The sequence below is a fragment of the Bubalus bubalis genome, chromosome 3 (assembly GCF_019923935.1).
Source record: "Bubalus bubalis isolate 160015118507 breed Murrah chromosome 3, NDDB_SH_1, whole genome shotgun sequence".
Classification (NCBI taxonomy): Eukaryota; Metazoa; Chordata; class Mammalia; order Artiodactyla; family Bovidae; genus Bubalus; species Bubalus bubalis.
The window spans coordinates 163,725,477-163,747,691 of record NC_059159.1 but is presented as its reverse complement, the minus strand read 5'-3'; the positions used below and the strand labels follow the sequence as shown (position 1 = coordinate 163,747,691).

Genomic DNA, 22,215 nt, shown 5'->3' with positions numbered 1-22,215 from the left:
GTCATTAGGTGTTAGCCTAATCTAAGAAAAATAATCAACATTCTGCTGCCTCCAGAGATAACAAAATATTAATTTTAAGGAGTTGTGAAACTTGAAGAAAATTATTATTCCTAAAGAAAGCATTCCAATATACTGAGAAGCACTCATCGAGGAGACTGAGTGTACGATCTTGAGGAATTAGGAATTCTGCCTCCTGGTTTTGCCACTTCCTGACTAGATGGCCTTAAGGAACTGCAGAGATGTTAACACTGACCACTCTGGAGATGATCAATTCCAACCATCTCACCGCACAGCTGAGGAAACGGAGACCAGCACTGACCACCCGAGGAGAGAAGGCGCTACCAATCTGGCCATCCTTCCTGTATAGCCAGAGGCTTCCGCTTCTACGGGAGGACTATTTTGTCTAGATTTTCTCCGCGGCTGTCTATGAACATGCTGATAGAAGTAAGCACAGTGCTTGATGTTTTAATAAGGCTGAATTGAGATAAAAATCAAAGTAACAAGAGTTTCACATTTCTACAAACACCATGTATCAGTCAGGGCAGGTTAATACAGCACATAACCCAAGGAAAGCTGGGAAATGCCACATCACTGAGGAGACCAATCCTTTCACAACTTTGGTTAGGTTTTCCCGTAACACTCCCCTTTGCAAACACAGTAAACAATGGAAAGCTTTCTCACAAAGCCTCTCAGGGCTTCTCTGAAATTCTTTAATCGTTTTTGCTTATATCTGAGGTATCTGGGCTTCGAGGTGTAGGAGGTAGAATTTGATGTGTTGGGTATAAATGTGACCAGATTATAAGGTTTGGTTTCCTCTTCAAGTTTAACCGTTTAAAGGAGACTTTCCATCATGGAAGGAATAAGTGGTATAAAGCAGATTAGCTGAATATCATTATTGCTTTTCCCAAAGACTCTAACTAAATAGGGAAGACTTATTGCGTAAGTACTGTGTGTCCAGTGCTGTGCTAACACCTTTACATTTCAATGAATCACACCCTTCAAGCTGATGCCCCAAGTGTCTCTGGCAGAATAAACTTCCCAGGGGAGACTGGGGAGATTCTGGGGAGGAGGTACCAAGCAAGCAGGGCTCCCTTTAGAGCAGATGCAGAAACACTGCAGGCAAGAGCTCACCCACAGGACTTGCTGGGTCCTCCTGAAGTACCTTCAGCCCCACCATTCCTGACAGGAGCCACGGCAACTTCTGCCTCTGTGAACATGCCAATTCCCCCTACTCAATTCCATTTATGAATTAAAAAAAAAAAACAACTCCAGGTAAGTGGAGAAAGTACTTATAACCCTCCCCTTTCTTCTCTTGGGGTTCTCCCTTCCGCTGGCTTATCAGGCCAAGAGGAGAAAATCCCCGAGAACCCAGCAGGTATGATTTACAGCTGGCTGAAAAGACAGAACGACGGCCTGAGCTTTGAAGGCTAGCGAGCTAGCTACACAGCCCCCTTAGATCGTCTGACCGTGGACACAGCCGTGTAGCAGGACAGGTGTTTGCCAGGTTAGCGGGTTTATTAGGCATTCCTACCTATAAGCTTAAAGTGTGTGTGCACACACACACACCTCTACACACAAATACACAGTGGATGGCGCAGAGCAGCACCTGATAAATGTGCTCTTTCTCACTCCCATTCCCCAAGGAGGAATGGGAAGGGCAGTTCGGACAATGAGATAATGACTCTTTCCTTCCACCAGGCATCACTGGAGATTCTACCTCCTGACTCTAATCATAATCATCCCCTTCAGAACTCTGAGGGTTGTAAGTTCACCACATGGGTGATAAGCGACAAAGCTGAGGCAGAGACTGTTATTCAGCTGATGAAAAGCCACTATCGACAGAAAGATTATAGCCTCTGGATTAGATATTACTACTTTTGGAAACGTTAAAATCTGAAAAGATCCCAGTGACACCTAATGGCAATTTTTTCTTGAATCTATTTAAAATAAAAATGGAAGTCTTATTAATTAGGCTGCAGGCTCTGCCCAACAGTTTCACAGAGGTTATATTTCCGTTTAAGAGCAGTACTGACAAGAAAAATGACCATTTGCTTTCTTCAAGTGAAATTTCCTTTGGGTGTTCAGCAAGTGAGGGAAACTGTATCTCAGGTTCTGTCTCTTTTTAATCAAAACCCTAAAATCCCTATTGGAAACCACAACAGAACAGTAGTCAATAGCTTATAATACTGCTTATTACATATTACTTGTTATTTACAGACAGATGGAGACATACCAAAGTTAATCTATATTCAGGAAAGATCAACTAATAAAATAAGTGTTGCAGGAACTAAAAAGGGAATAACATGAAACCTTAAGGCAGCATTGGTTGAGTCCTCTCCAGTAAAGGAAGTATTACATATTTCAAGGGCCAGTGAATGATTTTTTAAAAACAATTAATACTGAAACAAAATTTTGAAAAAGAAATATGACTAATTTTAGGACTCCTGCAAAATGAACGTATACTGGAATTTTAATTGTGGGTTAGAAAGCACACACAGGAACAAAATGGTGTGAGGTTGTGGCAGTCTTTCCTCAGATACAAAATGAAGATTCCCTAGAAGTTATTTTCATCAATTAGTACTCTTTGGGTTCCTTTTTTCATTTATAATTGACAGCAGTTATTATAACTTTCTGTTAATGTGTGAATAAACATATGGTCAGATTAAATCCCACCTGAGTGAAATGTGTTCACACTGTTAATAGCCTATCACCGGTCTGGTTTTTACTACTATGTCCTTGATGCTGGGTTTGCTTACCTGGTAGGCTGGCACATCATCGTGTCCCAAGCATTGGTGCCAACCTCAAATGATGACATCTCTTGTGGCTGAAAGAGTCATACTTTGACAAATATACTTCAAAACTCTTTAATAAAAACACATTTGGGGATTTTTTTTCTTTGCAGCTTATTTTGTTGGATTTTTTTCCTGGTTAAGCCTGAAAATTACTTTCAGTTGTTTTACAGATCCAGTGCTATATGCTGACAGAACAACTGCAGGGCACAAAGAACAGATGAAAAAAAACACAAAAAACCTCTAAACAGTGTTCAAACGAAAACAGCTTTCACAGCACACTGAGAAAGAAAATGTAGGCACTTCTGCTTCAGGAGGTTTTTCACGTTTTGATCACAGATCACTTTTCCAAGACACTTTCTCTCACTGCAGGAAGTTCCCTCGAACCACCTCGTTCACTGGAAATCATGTTCTCACAAGCACTGTTTGGTGTATTAATCTTTTTTCATAAAACTGTCTCCATTGATGCAGAGCTCAAGTTCCTCCCAGGGCTGAGAGCAGCCCTGCTCTCCTATCAGCATGACTGAGTGGAGCTCCATGACCTTCCACCAAGCAAGGCTGCATGCTCTGCAGGATCAAGTTATCCACCAACAAAACAGAGAGAGGAGTGCCAAGCACAAGTTTTCTCCTGGAAGTAGTTAACCTGTCTGCCTCTCTCTTCCTAGATCCTCACTGTAATTCATTAAAGTGTTTAGAGTCTTCAAAACATTCTAAAGCTACTAGGCTACTGGGATTTTTTTAATGACTACTGAAATAGTTTTTTTTTCTTTTTTTGAGAAAATCTGTGCTAAAAAGGCACTAGATAAAATGAACTTCTTTGCTCTTGTGTATGTAGTCATTTATACATTGTATTAGATTCTATAATTTAACAGAGGTGACACACATCTGGATAAAACATTCTAAATCTTCACTTGTCTACTTTCAGTTAAAAAAACAAATCTGAAGTCAAAGAAACAGGAAGTCCCACACCCTGACCATGAAATCATGGTCATCCCAGCCGCCTCGGAGCTCTAGCCTTGGCTGCAGGGCGGAGCGCCCCCTGACCAGGATGAGTGGGGTAGTGGCCGGGACTCACTGGCAGCAGCTGTGGGAGCTGAGCCTCCTGGACACCTGAGTGAATGAGACGAAGGTGAAGTTCTCACAGTTTTCCAGCTTGACCTTCTTGGCTAAGTTCGGGACAACTCCCCGAAGAGACCGCAGGCCCATCCTCTGCTCCTCGTACCACACCCTGCCCATGTCTGCAGCCTCCTTCCTGGCTGTAAGGTAGAAAGGGGACTTGGCCTCCATTTGGGTGGGTGGCCGGTGGACGTACATGTACTTGTAGAGGAGGCAGTAAGGACACTGTTTGTGGCCCCTGGAATGCTCGTGGTAGATCTTGCCGTGGCAAACGCGGGTGGAAGCGCTCCGGCTCTCCCGCTTGACGCTGTCTGTCCGGGCGAAGTAGGAATGGTTCTGCGGGTCTGTGAGCAGCTCAATGTCGCCGTACATCAGGTCGGCATGCTCCTGCAGCGTCCTCATGTTCAGGTACTGGCTGTTGTACTTGACCACGGTGGACAGGAGCGTGATAGGGCTGTCATCCCCCAGACACCCTGCCTGCCACATCTCCTCCTCGTCTGAGACGGAGAAGTAGACGATGTTGCGAGAGCGAGCCCCTGACATTCCTGCCTTACTCAGCACCCACAGCTTCTCCTTGAGTTTCTTGGTGGACGAGCTGAAGGTGCTGCTGGTGATGGAGAAGCCCACCCCTGCGTTCTTCAGGATGCGGTCCAGGCCTCGGCGGATGGCGTGCAGTGACGTGGCCAAGAAGTCTGAGCCGTCACTCTTCTTTACGGTGACGTAAAAGTTCTCGAGCAACTCGTTCAACTTCACTGCAGGGATCTCAAATGAGACAAACACTGAGGTTACACGTTTTGCGGACACCCAGGTAGCCAGACCCCTCCTTCCTTCTCCTGATCCTCCCTGGGGGCTGTGCTGGGGACAACCCTCTAGAGGGCTGCCTTCTTAGCATGAAATAATGGAAAAAACAGTGAGCCTCACGCTGGAGATCTAGGTTCCACACTAGGCTCTTTAGATATCAGTGTTTCAAGCAACAAGACAGGAAATAATAATTATACCTTTTCAAAGAATTATTGTAATGCTTAGGGAGATCTAGGTTCCACACTAGGCTCTTTAGACATCAGTGTTTCAAGCAACAAGACAGGAAATAATAATTATACCTTCTCAAAGAATTACTGTAATGCTTAAAGTAGTGGACATGAAAGGGTTTGTAAACAGTAATGAACACATATACATCCAACAGAAGTATATATACACATATATTTTATTACTGGCCTTTGTAACTGACTATTTGTCTCTGGAAAGCCCTTTCCTCTCTTCTCTAGCAAATCATTTCCTTCCCTCCTCTTCAATAAAATCCAACCATCCTCTCTGAACCATGCCTGAATTAAACTGATCAAACTGAATCATTCCAACATTAATTTCCTTGATCTCTGCACTGTTTGGCACAGCTGGTATGAAACATTCTATAGAGAAGGATGACTGACATGTCCAATTTGTACAGCAAGATTTTGCCTTGATTTTTTACCTGAATTTATCTGAGTAAGTCTGGAAATATCTCTGACTTAATGCTCCACAGAGTTTCAATATCAATATTTGCTCAAAAGATATGAAAAACTTAATGATTATACTGACAATTAAAGACTGCTCCTTAGGTATGGTGGGAGGAGCAGGAAGGTTGGCTGGAAAGAAAGCTTTACTTTCAAGAGGAAGTCATAAAGATAAAACCAGACCCTGCTCTTTGTCAATTTAGGTTGAATACACATTCTAGGACAAAAGATTGTCTCAATACAAAATGTTTTAAAAGTAGACACTATACAGGTAACTTTCATTCTTCTAAGAGCCCTTGGGTCAAAGAGAAAATAAAAACAGAATTATACATTAATGACCCAGAGGGATGGTATGGGGAGGGAGGTTCAGGATGGGGAACACGTGTACACCCGTGGTGGATGCATGTTGATGTATGGCAAAACCAATACAATATTGTAAAGTAAAAAAAAAAAAATGAACCAAACTGAAAACATTAGATATCAAAATGTATGAGATGTCACCAAATACATTCCAAAAACATCACAGCCTTAAATGACTTTGTTAGATACTTTATTGAAAATACGAGAACATTATTCAACACAAAAGGCTAGAAAAAGTAGATCAAATTCAAAAATAGAGTGAATCAATAAAAATAAAACAAATTAATGAACTGGAAAAGACATAAACTGGGATAGATAAAAAATGAAACTATTACAAACTCCTAGCAAATATGACAGAAAGAAAGAGAAAGAAAAGGAAATATACATACAGACAATTTCAGGAATGAGAAAGACTATAAGTACTGAAAACAAAGAATATGATAAACTTTATTCATATTAATTTGAAAATATAAATAACCTGAACAATTCCCTAGTAAAATATAAGTTACCAAAATTGGTTCAATAAGAGATAAAAGATCTGAGTGAAATGATTGCCAAAGATGTATGTCACTCATAAAGAAATGGCATTATGGAGTCAATTCAGCTTTTCTTTTGTATTTAAACAATTTCAGAGCACAGAAAAAAGAAGCATTCTTCATTTTTTCCCTAATCCAACTCTGACAGATATTATACCAAAAAACAAAGTATATGAGTATAAATGTACTAAGTAAAATACTGGTGATTTCCATTTTGCATGGCACAAATGTTAAACAAAATGCATACGTGTTAGAACCATGCAAACAAGGACATGGCTCTGGGCTGCTTATGTTATCACATCAAATTCAGGACTGCAGGAAAGCAATGGACATTGAGACCCGCAGGGATTATGACAGAGTGTAAGGACGATTCAAACATAATAAATAAGGTAACTAACTTATTCCATATTCTAAGGAAAAGTAATATGAACTTGATAATTACTGAAAAATTATTTGAAAGAATGTGCTATCCCATTTCAAATTTTTAAAAATTCAAACTAGGAACTTCCCCGGCGGCACAGTATATAAAAGAATCTGCCTGCCAATGCCGGGGATCTTGGTTCAAGCCCTGGTTCAGGGAGATGCCACATGTGTGGGAGCAACTAAGCCGGTATGGTATGCCACAACTACTGATCCAGTGCTCCAGAGCTGAGAGTCCCAACTACCGAATCCGAGAGCCACAACTTCGGGAGCCCGCACACCTAGAGCCTGCACTCCGTAACAAGAGAAGCCACCGCAACGAGAAGCCGGAGCACCTCGACGAAGAGCAGCCCTGCTCACCGCAACTAGGGAAAGTCTGTGTGCAGCAACGAAGACCTAGTGCAACCAAAAAAATTAATTAAAAGAAAAAAACCTCAAACTAAACTCAGATCGCAAGAAAAAATACCCTCTCAGTATGATGAAGACTATTTTACAGACATGAACTATAAAAACTATACCCAAGATGAAGACATTAAAATCTTTTTTCATGAAGTGAGGAATAGGATAAGAATGATGAATATCACTGCTATTACATAACACTGCTCTAAAGATTCTGACCAAGAGACGAAAAAGAAATTACACACACACACATATGTATATATGCATACAGGAAAGGAAAAAGACAAAATATAACCTCTCTGATAATCTAAATGTTGGTCTAGGAAACTCCAAGAGATTCAGTCAAAAAGCCATCAGAAAGAGGAGAGTAGCTGCACATAAAATATAAAAAGCAGCAGCTTTCTCACATACCAGTAAGAGTTAATATAACTTCCAATTACAATGACCCCAAACTCAGCTGGTTTCAGATTTTTACGCTGTCATTTGAAACTCCCTACTTGCAGGTGTTAACCTCTCTTTGTATTAGCTGGGATTCCTGTGGTTACAAGAGAGAGAGACCAGACCTGAACAAGCCTAGGCAAAGAGGGCTATCAGAATTGGTGGATTCCAAGGCAGCCGAAGAATTGATGTTTTTGAACTGTGGTATTGGAGAAGACTCTTGAGAGTCCCTTGGACTGCAAGGAGATCCAACCACTCCATTCCGAAGGAGATCAGCCCTGGGATTTCTTTGGAAGGAATGATGTGAAAGCTGAAACTCCAGTACTTTGGCCACCTCATGCGAAGAGTTGACTCATTGGAAAAGACTCTGATGCTGGGAGGGATTGGGGGCAAGAGGAGAAGGGGATGACAGAGGATGAGATGGCTGGATGGCATCACTGACTCGATGGACGTGAGTCTCAGTGAACTCCGGGAGTTGGTGATGGACAGGGAGGCCTGGCGTGCTGCGATTCATGGGGTCGCAAAGAGTCGGACACGACTGAGCGACTGATCTGATCTGAAGGCCTTCAGGATTCCATCTCTCACTTTCTGCTTCTCTGTACAAAGCAGCTTTCTCTATGTAGCCACCTAGCACTCCACAAGGTTTCTATCTCACAGCTTCAAATATTAGCAAAGGCCAACCCTTATTTTCAGTAGAACAAAAAATATGAAGGGAGGATTTCGACTGGCCCACTCTTGATGCAAACAACTGACGAAAGGGTGGGCCACTGTACTAGCATAACGGCTTCCGCGGCAACCACGGGGACTGCAGGACAGCGCGGGTTTCTTACATAAGAGGTTTTGAGCAGAAAATCCCAGTACCTTAGTGTCTAAAAATAAAACAAGTAACTTCTGATAGCTTCCTGTTGCCCTTAGGATAAGTTCCAAATCTTTCCCTTACATGCAAGTCTTTACAATCTGCTTCCATACAACAGTAGACTGCTTGCAAAGACAGACACCACTACCTCTCCCCATCCTGTTCCTATCAGTTCAGTTCAGATCAGTTGATCAGTTGTGTCTGACTCTTTGCAACCCCAGGGACTGCAGCACATCAGGCCTCCCTGTCCATCACCAACTCCTGGAGCTTGCTCAAACTCATGTCCATAGAGTCAGTGATGCCATCCAACCATCTCATCCACTGTTGTCCCCTTCTCTGCCTGCCTTCAATCTTTCCCAGCATCAGGGTCTTTTCCCATGAATCAGCTCTTTGCATCAGGTGGCAAAAGTAGTAGAGCTTCAGCATCAGTTCTTACAATGAATATTCAGGGTTGATTTCCTTTAGGATTGACTGGTTTGATTTCCTTGCAGTCCAAGGGACTCTCAAGAGTCTCCTCCAACACCACAGCTCAAAAGCATCAATTCTTTGGTGCTCAGCTTTCTTTACGGCCCAACCCTACATCCATACATGACTACTGGAAAAAACATAGCTTTGACTAGATGGGCCTTTGTCAGCAAGGTATGTCTCTGCTTTTTAATATGCTGTCTAGGTTGGTCATAACTTTTTTTCCAAAGAGCAAGTGTCTTTTAATTTCATGGCTGCAATCACCATCTGCAGTGATTTTGGAGCCCAAAATAAAGTCTGACACTGTTTCCACTGTTTCTCCATCTATTTCCCATGAAGTGATGGCAGTGGATGCCATGATCTTAGTTTTCTGAATGTTAAGCTATAAGCCAACTTTTTCACTTTCCACTTTCACTTTCCTCAAGAGGCTTTTGAGTTCCTCTTCACTTTCTGCCATAAGGGTGGTGTCATCTGCATATTTGAGGTTACTGATATTTCTCCCAGCAATCTTGATTCCAGCTTGTGCTTCATTCAGCCCGGCATTTCTCATGATGTACTCTGCATATAAGTTAAACAAGTAAGGTGTGAATATACAGACTTGCTGTACTCCTTTCCCAATTTTGAACCAGTCCATTGTTTCATGTCTGGTTCTAACTGTTGCTTCTTGACCTGCATACAGGTTTCTCAGAAGGCAGGTCATGTGGTCTGGTATTCTCATCTCCTTAAGAATTTTCCACAGTTTGCTGTGATCTACACAGTCAAAGGCTTTGGCATAGTCAATAAAGCACAAGTAAATTTTTTCTGGAACTCTCTCACTTTTTCTATGACCCAATGGATGTTGGCAATTTGATCTCTGGCTCCTCTGCCTTTTCTAAAACCAGCTTGAACATCTGGAAGTTCTTGGTTCACATACCACTGAAGCCTGACTTGGAGAATTTTGAGCACTACTTTGCTAGCATGTGAAATGAGTGCAACTGTGAGGTAGTTTGAACATTTTGGGGCATTGCCGTTCTTTGGGATTGGAATGAAAACTGATCTTTTCCAGTCCTGTGGCCACAGCTGAGTTTTCCAAATTTGCTGGCATATTGAGTGCAGCACTTTCACATCATCATCTATTAGGATTTGAAATAACTCAGCTGAAATTCCATCACCTCCACTAGCTTTGTTCATAGTGATGCTTCCTAAGGCCCATTTAACTTTACACTCCTGGATGTCTGGCTCTAGGTAAGTGATCACACCATCATGGTTATCTGGGTCATGAAGATCTTTTTTTTGTACAGTTCTCCTGATGAGGTCACAAAGAGTCGGACACAACTGAGCAACTGAACTGAACTGACTGTATTTGTGCCAACTGACTCTGTGTATTCTTGCCATATCTTCTGCTTCTGTTAGGTCCATACCATTTCTGTCCCTTATTGTGCCCATCTTTGCATGAAATGTTCCCTTGGTATCTCTAATTTTCTTGAAGAGGTTTCTTGTCTTTCCCATTCTATTATTTTCCTCTATTTCCTTGCACTGATCACTGAGGATCTCCTTGCTATTCTTGCTCCTCCTTTCTTTTCTCTCCTTGCTATTCTTTGGAACTCTGCATTCAGATGGATATATTTTTCTTTTTCTTCTCTGACTTTTGCTTCTCTTCTTTTCTCAGCTATTTATAAGGTCTTCTCAGACAACCATTTTGCCATTTCCTTTTCGTGGGGAAGGTTTTGATAACTGTCTCCTGTACAATGTTACAAACCTCTGTCCATAGTTCTTCTGGGACTTTGTCTATCAGATCTAATCCCTTGAATCTATTTGTCACTCCCACTGTATAAGTGTAAGGGGTTTGATTTAGGTCATACCTGAATGGTGTAGTGGTTTTCCCAACTTTGTTCAATTTAAGTCTGAATTTTGCAATAAGGAGTTCTTGATCTGATCCAGTCAGCTCCTGGTCTTTTGCTGTAGAGCTTATTTTGCTTTAGAGCTTCTCCATCTTCAACTGCAAAGAATATAATCAGTCTGACTTTGGTATGGACCATCTGGTGATGTCCATGTGTAGAGTCGTCTCTTGTGTTGTTGGAAGAGGGTGTTTGCTATGACCAGTGGGTTCTCTTGGCCAAACTCTGTTAGCCTTTGACCTACTTCATTTTGTACTCCAAGGCTAAACTTGCCTGTTACTTCAGGTATCTCTCGACTTCCTACTTTTGCATTCCAGTCCCCTATGATGAAAAGGACATCTATTTTTTGTGTGATAATTTTCTTTATACTCTGCTTTCCAGCCTCACTGAACTCTGTGCCAGTCATATAAACCACAAGGCTCTTTCATGCTTCCAAGTTTTTGCATATGCTACTTCCTCTATCTAGAAAGCTTTTTCCCCCCACTAATCTTCTCTATTTGGAAAACCTCTATTCCTTATTTCAGATCTAGCTCAAAATAGAAGACTACTCCAGCTTCCCTAAGCAAGTTACTCTCTCAAGTGGGATCCCACGAATCTTTTTAGAACAAATAACTGTATTTATTTCTTTTTGGTTGTGCAGGGGCTTCATTCCTGCTCTGGCTTCTCTCTAGTTAGGAGAGAGCGGGGGCTACTCTCTAGTTGCAGTGTGTGGGCCTCATTGCAGTGGCTTCTCTTGTCATGGAGTGCTGGCTCTAGGGTGTGCTGGCTTTAGTAACTGCAGACACGTGGGCTCATTAGCTGTGGTTCCCAGGCCCCAGAGCACAATCTCAGTAGTTGTGGCACAAGGGCTTAGTTGCGCTGCAGCATGTGGGGTCTTCCAGGATCAGGGATTCAACCCATGTCTCCTGCATTGGCAGGCAGATTCTTTACCACTGAGCCATGAGGGAAGCCCCCCATTTATAGGTCTCTCAAAGTGGACTGAAAGCTTCCTGAAGGCAAGAATGAAATCTCATACACGACTGGTTCTTTATGTTGAAGATCCCCACTAGCAGGTCTGAACTGTATCATTGATACCCCATGCACTGACAAACATGGGTTAAAGCAAGGAGTTAACCTCAGAGTCAAGAGAACCAAGCTGACTTAGGGTGCAGATCATTTCTCTTCATTTATACCACAAGTTTCAAAGAAAAATTACAGCAAAAGCAATTCCTGGAGAAATGTCAAGTCACAAAATTTATATTCTCGGCACACAAGAAACTCTTCATTCTGGCCCATGTTGGCTGCCTCCTTCGTTTTCTCAGATTGAGTTTTGGATGATGGTCATTCCTCCAGGTCTTTAATTTGTTATGAAGACATTGCCAAAAACTATTTCCCTCCATGAGCCACTCTGAATAGATTTACTACATTAAATTCACTATGGACTGCAAACCTGGCTTCCTTGATGTGAAAATGACCAAAGAGAAGTAGAGCTTGGTCATGGGGCAGACAACTCTAAATAGGAAAGAACAGTATAAGAAGACTGACTTGCTGATAAATCCCAAAGTTTTGGAACTATGTAGTAATCCTTGGTAATTGAAAGAATTATAAGACATGTAAAACCAAGAGTTACTTTTGGGGAATGCCTCAAACTTCCTTTTGTGATAATCTTGAACAAGGGATGAAGAAAGTGGAGAAAATGCTCGTGAACTATACAAACTCTAATAGGAAAACAAAACAAATCTTCAAGTAACCATTGCTGACAACAAAAATGATTTCACTTTTGTAGTTACCAAATTTCCATTTATTGAGAAAGACAGACACAAACTTCAAGAGACTCTATTTTCTCAGTAAGGCTAAGGAATATATAAATCAATGAGACAGCAACTTTGAGAAAGATGTATTAGTGAGGATTAGATTACATTTATGAAGAAAAAACACTCTGTGGAACACATGTAGTAGACCACAGAGTAATGAAAGAGTGCGACTGGCAGGGTTCATTCTGCTTATTGAGATGAATTGAAATCTGATCTGATTCCTTGCTTTCCTCCTTAAAAAAATAAAGAAACTAAATTTGAGGTCTGAAGTGAAGTGTTAGCTGCTCAGTCATGTCTGACTCTTTGTGACCTAACGGACTATAAGCCTGCCAGGCTCCTCTGTCCATGGGATTTCCCAGGCAAGACTACTGGAATGGGTAGAAATTTCCTTCTCCAGGGGATCTTCCCAACCCATGGATCAAAGCCAGGTCTCCCACATTGCAGGTGGATTCTATACTGTTTGTGCCACCAGAGAAGCCAGCTGCCAGACCATGATCAACAGCTGTAACTATTTTGTCTGCTGCTAGCTATATCTATCTTTAGAGACACAACTAGACTAAAAATACCTTGCACTGGGACCAAAAAAGTGAGATTAAAGACTGTAGACCTTGATGCCACAATTCCTTTTAACTAAATACTGCTAATTCTCTAAGAGACTGGCTTTTCTTAAGAATTTATCATTAAAAATATTTAAGTGGCCCATGTGAGACAGAGGATTGAAATACATTTTCTTCTTCATCCACATTCCTCTAGACAACACAGGAGAAACTACCCAGAAGGCACACCCAACTGGACAGGTGAGACATTTTCACCACCGGGGATGTATATATGTTACCTAAGCTGTGGAGGTTGTGGGGAAATGTGGCTCTTTCCATGGATTCCTGCAAGGAAGTGTAAAGTTTCCCAGTAACAGATAACTGTCTTCATAGCGACTTCACAAAGTCTGGAAGACAAGATCCTCTGGCCTAGAAAAGGTTAAGGTTAAGGGCTGAAGAAACGGTGATGAGGGCCTACGGGAATAGATGAGTTTTTTTATTTTTATGAATGAAGGTGAATTGTTACATTTAAATTGATTTGCTAGGTTATTACGGTAAGATGCACATACAATTTACCATCTTACTAATTTACAAGTGTGCCATCCGGTGGCACTCAAAGTACATTCGCAACGTTGTGGTTGTGCAGCCATCATCACTACTTATTTCCAGAATTTTTTAAAAAAGAAACTGTACTCATTAAACAGTAACTCCACATTTCCTCCTCCCGCCACCCCTAGTAATCTCTATTATACTTTTTCTCTCTATCAACTTGACTGTTCTACCTGCTTTGCATAAATGGAATAAGACATATTTGCTCTTTTGTGTCTGAGATTTCACATAGTATAACACATTCAAGTTTCATCCATGCTGTAAGCCATGTGTCAGTACTTCATTTCTTTTTGTTGACAAATAATATTCCATTGTATGGATATGCCACATTTTGTTTATCCATTTATCTGCTGATGGACATTTGGGTTGTCTGGATTATATTTTGGCTATTGTGAATAATGCTACAACAAACACTTGTGTACTGGTTTTTGCATAAATATATGTTTTAAATTTTCTTGAGTTTATGTCCATGAATGGAATTTCTGGGTGATACAGTAACTCTACATTTAACTTTTAGGGAACCGCCAGACTTTCCAAAGCAGCTGCATCATTTTACATTCCCACCGGTACCATGTAAGAGCGTATGAAGGTTCCAATTTCAACACTTGTTATTATCTTTTTCTTTTTCATTCTAATCTTCCTACTGAATGTGAAGTAGAATCTCATGTGGTTTAGACTTGCATTTCCCTGAGGTCTAATGAAGTTGAGCATCTTTTCATGTGCTTTTATCTTCGTCATAATAACTGCTTAATGTCCTTGTCTGCTAATTCTAAAATCTGTATCAGTTCTGGATTGGTTTTGATTGATTCATTTTTTAAGTGATATATTTTCTTGCTTCTTGGCATGTCTGCAAATTCTTGCCTAGTTGCCAGACATTCTGAATTTTATTTCTTGGGGTCTGGATATTTTTATAATCCTATAAATGTTTTTAAGGTTTGCTCTAGGACATAGTTAAATTACTTAGAAACTGTTGGATCCTTTTGGGTCTTGCTTTTTCTTCATTAAAAAATTAAGATGTAATTTCTATATAACATTGTATCAGTTTTGGGTATATAAACAACGTTTTGAAATATATATATATTGCAAAATGATCATCACAATAAATCTAGTCAACAGCCATCACCACATACAGTTTAATTTTTTTCCTTGTAATGAGAACTTTTAAGATTTACTCTCTTAGCAACTTTCAAATACACAATACAGTCTTATTCACTGTAGTCAACAAGCTGTAACATTACATCCCCAGGCATTCTGACCACCTTCACCCATTTCAATACCCCTCATTCCCAATGTCTAGCAACCACCAGTCTGCTCTGTGTGCTCTGAGGTTTCTGCTCTTAGATTCCACATAAAAGTGAGATCACATGGTATTTGTCTTTCTCTGTCTGAGTTATTTCACTGACTGTATAATGCCCTCGAGGTTCAAACATGTTGTTGCAAATGGCAAGATTTTCTTCCCTTTTATGGCTGAGTAATATTCCACTGTGTATATACACCGTATATTCTTCATCCGTCTATGGACACTTAGGCTGCTTCTATGTCTTGGCTATTGTAAACAATGTTGCAATGAACAGAGGGGTGTATATATCCTTTTGAGTTAATGTTTTCACTTCCTTTAGATAAAGGATTGTATGGTAGTTCCTGTTTTGATAATGGCCATCCCAACAGATGTGAGGTGACAGCTCATTGTGGTTTTGAGTTGCATTTCCCTGATGATTAGTGATGTCCTACCTTTTCATGTAGCTGGGTCTTGCTTTTAAGATTTGCTGGGTGGGATCAGAGCAAAGCTTGTTCCATGGCTAATTCTTCTCCACATGTGATGCAAGACCTCTCTGAATACTCTACAGCGTGAATCCTGAGGTCTCTCCAGTCTGACCGGTGGGGAGAGGCACTATCTCCAGCTCAGTGGAGCCCCAGGTTCTAACACCTTTCATTCTTCAGGTGTTTCGTTTTGCCCTCCTCAGGCAGTTTCCTCACATGCAGATGCTGATCAGTATTCAGCTCAATATTTGAGATGGAATATGTTCAGTTCCCTCAGGTTTTCTTTCTGGGTAACTCCACTTTCAAATATTCTGTTATGACAGTTTTAGTCACCTGGGTCTCTCTGGACTCTTAGCTCCATTTCCTCAACGCAGCACAGGTGCTGGGCTCTGCCTGCACGCCCTCTCCCTGCACACAGCCCCGCAGACTCTCAAGGCAGCAAGCTGGGACACACTAAGGCTCACCTTGTCTCCCGTCTCCCAGAGATCATGGCCCTGTGTGCGTTACATAGTAACTTGCATATTAGTTATATCATTTGTCTGCTTTTTGGTTGTTTTTGGCAGGAGAGCAAATCTCCTTCAACAAATTGGTTGGAAGTGAAAGACTTAACTAATTTTTCTCCTGGGTATGGGTTACATGTTCCCATCCCATGAATAGCAACTTCTGATTGGATGCTAGAAACTATGGATTTTACGTTATTAAATTCTGGATTTGTTCCATCTTTTCAATGAATGTCGTAATTTCTTTTTAGTTGTTCTCATGTCCCCATCCTCCCTGAGTTCTGATTTCTGTCTCCCCTCAACTCAGCAAGATTGCCAGGCTCAGTCTGGGTTCCCCTCTCTTCCCTGAAGTTTAGAAATTGTCTCCAGGCAGAGAGCCTGAGAGGTGGTGGCACTCATCTTAGGGATCAAGTCTGCGTTGTCTGTTCTGTTGGAAGACTTATTTCCAACATTCTGCTCAGTTTTCCTGTTGTTACAGAGGGTAATTCTGGGCCCTTCTATTCCCTTATGATCACAAGTGGAAATGATCTGCTGGATCATTTTGATTAGTGGGGTGTTGCTTGTTCATTTTTATAATTCTTTTCATTCTTTCAACAAACATTACATACATACTTAGCCTATAATCTACTATCTGAAGTTCCTGCTGTCTAAATCTGTTTTCTGTTTCTAATCATTCTCATTCATGGTGGTTTATTTCCTTAAGTGACTCATGATTTTTTTTTTTAATGAGCACATATTTAGTTGATCTTTATTAACCTGTGAAAAATTTGTATCTACATGTTGGATGTTTTCCTTTAAAGATTATTAGCATATGACTCTGCAAGGAGCCAGGGTATGTTATTGACTTAGAACTTCTTTAGACCCTTCCAGGGTCTTCTCAATAAAGGGTTCTTCAGTTTCACTCCTAGTTGCTTTCCTTCCTCAAAGGATGCTATTAACATAAGCCCTGAGGGGAGAGCCTGATTTTCATATGTGCTTACTGCTCACACCACTTCAGTTTCAGCCCTTGGATGACTCCATTCCTTTCTGCAAAGGTCCCTCACAGTATCTAGGGCACCATGCTTCCAGAAGTAGAAACTTGGATTTCCTATTTCATCTTTTGTTGGTACCCTAAACACATCACCCAAACCTAGAGGTATCACTTGCCTTTGGGCTTCAACTTTGACTTCTATTTGCAACACCTCTGAGTTTAGACTTCCAGCTTTAATACTTCCCCCATGTTTGAAATTCATGTTCCCAAATGCTTATTTGACATATCCATCTGGTAGATGTATCTATTATTTAGAAGGCAATGGCACCCCACTCCAGTACTCTTGCCTGGAAAATCCCATGGACAGAGGAGCCTGGTGGGCTGCATGCAGTCCATGGGGTCTCGAGGAGTCTGACACGACTGAGCGACGTCACTTTCACTTTTCACTTTCATGCATTGGAGAAGAAAATGGCAACCCATTCCAGTGTTCTTGTCTGGAGAATCCCAGGGACGGCGGAGCCTGGTGGGCTGCCGTCTATGGGGTCACACAGAGTCGGACGCGACTGAAGCAACTTAGCAGCAGCAGCAGCAACATAACCAAATCAAAGTACGTATTTCTCTTCTTTTTTGTCTTAAAAAATGTTAATTTGATATAATTTTAGACTTACAAGAATAGTAGAGAGAGTCCCCAATGAATCTTCACTGAGCTTCTCCTAATGTTAATATCTTACAGAACAGTTATTGAAACCAGGAAATTAACATTCTTGCAATGCTATTAGCTAAACTTCAGACTTTACTCATATTTCCCCACTTTCCAGTAAAATTTTCTTCCTGTACCAATATAATCCCACATTTCATTTAGTTGTCACGTCTCCTTCAGTTCAGTTCAGTCGCTCAGTCATGTCCGACTCTGTGACCGCATGGACTGCAGCACGCTTTCGTTTCCTCCAAACTGTGACCATTGCTCTATCTTAACATCTTCTGTGACCTTGATACATTCCTTGATACATCTGGAGAGTACCAGTTAAGCATTTTGTAGAATTTTCCTCAATTTGGATTTGTATGCTTTTTTTTATCATGAGTACACTGAAGTTATTAATTTTTAAGAAAAAAATCCCATACATGCAATGTGTTGTCCTAAGCACATGGGAAATATTAATCTTGATCACTATTAAAGTGGCATCTGCCAGGGTTCTCTTCTGAATAGTTACTATTTCTCTCTAGTACATATTTAAGAGGGTCTTACGTTGACGCAACACAAAAATCCTGTTTATCCTTAAACTTTCACCACTAATTTTGCCAGTACCAGTGGATCTTGCCTGTAGCAATTATCACTGTGGTGTTCTATGGTGATTTTATACCTCTCTTGTTCTACATTTTAAAACATTAATTTATTTTAATTGGAGGCTAATTACTTTACAATATTGTGGTGGTTTCTGCCATACACTGACATGAATCAACCACAGGTTTACACGTGTCCCCCATACCGAACCCCCCTCCCACCTCCCTCCCCATCCAATCCCTTTGGTTTGTCCCAGTGTACCAGCTTTGACTGTCCTGTTTCATGCATCCAACTTGGACTGGTCATCTATTTCACACATGGTAATATACATGTTTCAATACTATTCTCTCAAATCATTCCACCCTTGCCTTCTCCCACAAAGTCCAAAAGTCTGTTCTTTATATCTGTGTCTCTTTTGCTGTCTCACGTAATGGGTCGTCATTACCATCTTTCTAAATTCCATATATATGCGTTAATATACTGTACTGGTGTTTTTCTTTCTGACTTCTATCTCTGTATGTCCTAGAATTTTTCCTTCTATTAACTGTCAAACATTTCAAGTTAGAAGAGATTTTAAGAGCTTGTTGTACAACTGGGAAAATTAAGAATCTATCAAATACATTTTTGCTCATCACTTCCAGTTAACTGCTCTAAAATGTTACATTCTTACATTCTTTCCTGTTAAAAAAAAATTCAGTGTTTCCCTTTCACCTGACCCTTAGGACACCTGCAGGTCCTATGGTCAGTGTTCTCCCTGTTACGACAGTCCCTTCCCTGCTGCTCCTGCAGTCATCTTTCAAATAAAATCTCTCCTTATAAAGAAACACAGGAAAAACCTTTAGTGGCCAATATTCACAAGATTTTAGCTTGGCATTTAAGGGTTATGAGAATCCAGCTTTTATAGTTCATTGTTCCCATACACGAAGCCTCTGCTGCAGGCAGGTGAATATGTCCCTCTGAATTTTACTCTTTCTTACATGATTCATTTAGAAGACTCATGTCTTTATCCAGTTCTCTTGAAACTCTACCTCTTTCTCAAAATACAAAATTAAGTTTAAGTATCAATTCCTTTGTCAGTCTCAACAAAGTGAAATTAATTTACCCATCTGGATTTTTTGGCATTTAAATTCTTCTTTGTACTGTGCATATTTTTCTATTTTAGGGTCTTTTCAAAGTTTCCCCAGACAGAAACCACCTGTTCCATGTTTCCCACAGTGCTTAGCACCCTGCCTGACACAGGCAAGCTCAGTAAAGCTGGCTGTGAGGAGAAGTAAAGTCAGGAGTTTCTTACCTTGGTGATGTCTGTGTGATCTTTGAGCCCATTGGTCATGCACCAATATCGCCACACATTCAGGGCATACCGCGTGGCTTTGGTCGTGTTTGGGCTTACTGCACTGGTACATAGATCATTCAAGTCATCATTAATATTAAATACAGGAAATTTGTTGAGCTTAGTAGAATAGGCTAGAAAGAAAAACAATAAAAGGCATTAAAATAATTTGCCATTCCCATCTCTGGAGAATTAAATCTTTGGATCATGTTAAATAACAGAAAACTTCTAAGAGACAACCCTTTAAGAAAAGAAAGTTTCTATCAAGTATATCTATATTAGAATATAGTATATATATATAGTATATATATCTATATATAGAATATAGTATATAATATAGAATATAGTATATATATAAATATAATATATTTCTAACTTTAAATCATGCAGTATCCTTGGATTTAATTCCCCAAATTTTGCCAGATATACTAACTGATGCACTAACGCAGGCATTCAGTAACAGTTGCGGAAAAATGAATGAGGAGAAACAAAGAATGATTCTAAAATTTTCACTGAAAAACATAGCATTTCAACTAGAAAGAAGGGAAAGAAAAGGCAAGACAAGTTATACGTTCTTCCTCTTTACCTTAAGCACATGTAGAACTGTTATTTTTCTGTAATAGTCTCAAAAGTGTTATGTGTCATTCTGGGCAGCTTCAAATTAAATGGTATTAGCATATTTCTTTATTTCTTTTCACAAACTGACAAAGAGAGAGATTTCAACCCTGAATCTACAACCCATCTGCTAGCTTAGAATCTGAATGGAAGGTCAACTAGAATATTAGGGAAAGAGAAGGGGTACACCAGACAGGCTCACATCTGAGAGTGAAAAGATTGTAAATTATAACTGCTAAATGATTTTAGATGAAGACTCTTCTTTTTCAATGTGTCCACTGGTTGCCAAAGAGACAGCTAAATCTACAACCATTAGCTGGCCTTTCTTCACACTCTGTGATCTACTAAAGCTGGGCTTAAAATGTTCAAATTATTGTCTTTCGATAGAAAAAAAAAAGTCAAGGTAAAAACCACCACAAAGTTAAAACAATGCCAGCTTGTACTCTAACCAGTGATTTTGACCCACTTTGGAATGTTTCTGTATTCAAAGCAGGCTCAAAAAGGCTGAGAAATAGCAAAACCCAAAGCTAAGACATAACCAAGGTGATCTGCCAAGTGCTTGTATCTGACTCACCTCGCCCGTCTCTGCTCCCAGTGAGGAACCCAAACCACCAGCCTCCTGTGTCTTCCAGCATCCACCTGTGCCCAGGACACCACATCCCCCCTCCCCACATACCCTGAGAAATCTCACTCAGGTCTTTGTGCTGATCAAACAGCGTGTTTTTTCAGTTCCAATTGCAAACTCGTTTCCCTTACAATCCAACGCCCTTATTCTGGCTTTGGGTATGAGCCCCACATTTGCTTTCTTATTCCTTAGAACTAATAATCTAATTGTGCCTGGAAGATCTCTTCAGTTGGTTTATATGCTCCTTAAGACTGTGTCTTCACCCTTTAAGTTGGCTTTGAATTGCTGAACACACAATCTGCTTTAATAAATGCTTAAAGTAAGACAGAAACAATGCTAGAAATGCTTTCCAAAGCAGCTGAGACATGTAGGCATATTCCTCTCACCACCCTCCTAAACTGACACATAGCTTCTATTATTTCTGGGACTTGCTTGATATTAATGAAAGAATTCTAGTATAAAATTTACTATTATGTCCAGCACTAATTAAATGCTCACTATAGGCTAAGGGTCATATAAATTATCTGCGTCTCTAAGCAATCCTACTGTTATACCTATTTTACAGGTAAGGAATCTGAACCTCATACACTTAGTAAGTTCATCCATCATTAATCCAGTATTTACTGAGGTACTCTCTCTGTACCAGGCACTGTGCTGTCCCAAGTCATGGAGTTGGAAAATATTACAGCCAACTCCTGGTTTGCTCCTGGGTCCTGCTGACTCCACTCTGGTCACTACAGCAAAGGAATCAGGTACTACAGGGATACAGCGTTTAGTAAGGAACACAATTTAGGTACTAGCCCTTTGTGCTTCTGAAAAACATCCTCGCCTCCCAAATTTACTCAGACTAACCTTCGTAAGTCTGATTTAAATAACCACTATAGTTTCACTATAGCTTTTCTGAACAACAAGACAAAAATGACTTATTTGCAACACAGTCTAGTCCCTATCACTTTAATATGCATAGGAGTAGAAAAGAGTACATTGCAAGACAGGATGCCTAAGTTTAATTATTACATTAAACAATTATAAGGCTTAAATAATTTAATTTTCTACCACAGAAACAGAGACTGTACACTGAAAATGGAAACCAAGTCCTAGTATATAAAGAAACAAGGAAAGAATGCTTGTATGCTTACATAATGGGAAAAGAAATCTGTGAAAATAAAACAGCATACACGGTTCCTTATTGACTGTATTTAAGGATTAAATTATGTCTCTTTAACTGCTTTTTAAAAATTCTGAGTATAAGTTGTAGCGTTGTGGTGCTGGGGACATTTTTAGGAGAGCATCCTTATGGAGAAACAAACAAAAGTAAGAACTTACAGCTGAATACAGGGAAAAGGAGGGACTACTAAAGAAGCCTTTGAAAGATTTCCCACTAGAAAACAGGCAAACTCTGAGCTCAGAGTTAGGAGGGGCTGTGGGAGTAGAGCCTAAGGATGGCC

At 40.4% G+C, this 22,215-nt stretch overlaps 1 protein-coding gene and 1 long non-coding RNA gene across 5 annotated transcripts in view; one reads left to right on the top strand and one right to left on the bottom strand.

Annotated features, from left to right (window-relative positions):
* Positions 1-2,848: 2,848 nt before the first annotated feature.
* Positions 2,849-22,215, bottom strand: part of KIAA1958 (KIAA1958 ortholog) — a 126,849-nt gene continuing 107,482 nt past the window's right edge. For 2 of the 4 annotated variants that reach the window (XM_044940457.2, XM_044940454.2), the window contains 2 exons: positions 19,489-19,661; positions 2,849-4,667 (listed from right to left, as the gene is read on the bottom strand). In XM_044940457.2, the coding sequence (XP_044796392.1) occupies positions 3,861-4,667; positions 19,489-19,661 (980 nt within the window). In that variant the 3' untranslated portion in view covers positions 2,849-3,860. Of the gene's footprint in view, positions 4,668-5,928; positions 7,108-9,377; positions 9,428-19,488; positions 19,662-22,215 lie in introns of those variants that run through there. The other 2 variants (XM_044940455.2, XM_044940456.2) reach the window with 2 other exon arrangements.
* The window catches only part of LOC123332955, a 38,839-nt gene continuing 29,845 nt past the window's right edge, over positions 13,222-22,215 (top strand). The window contains exon 1 of the long non-coding RNA XR_006550164.2: positions 13,222-13,336. This is a non-coding gene — a long non-coding RNA (uncharacterized LOC123332955). The remainder of the gene's footprint in view (positions 13,337-22,215) is intronic.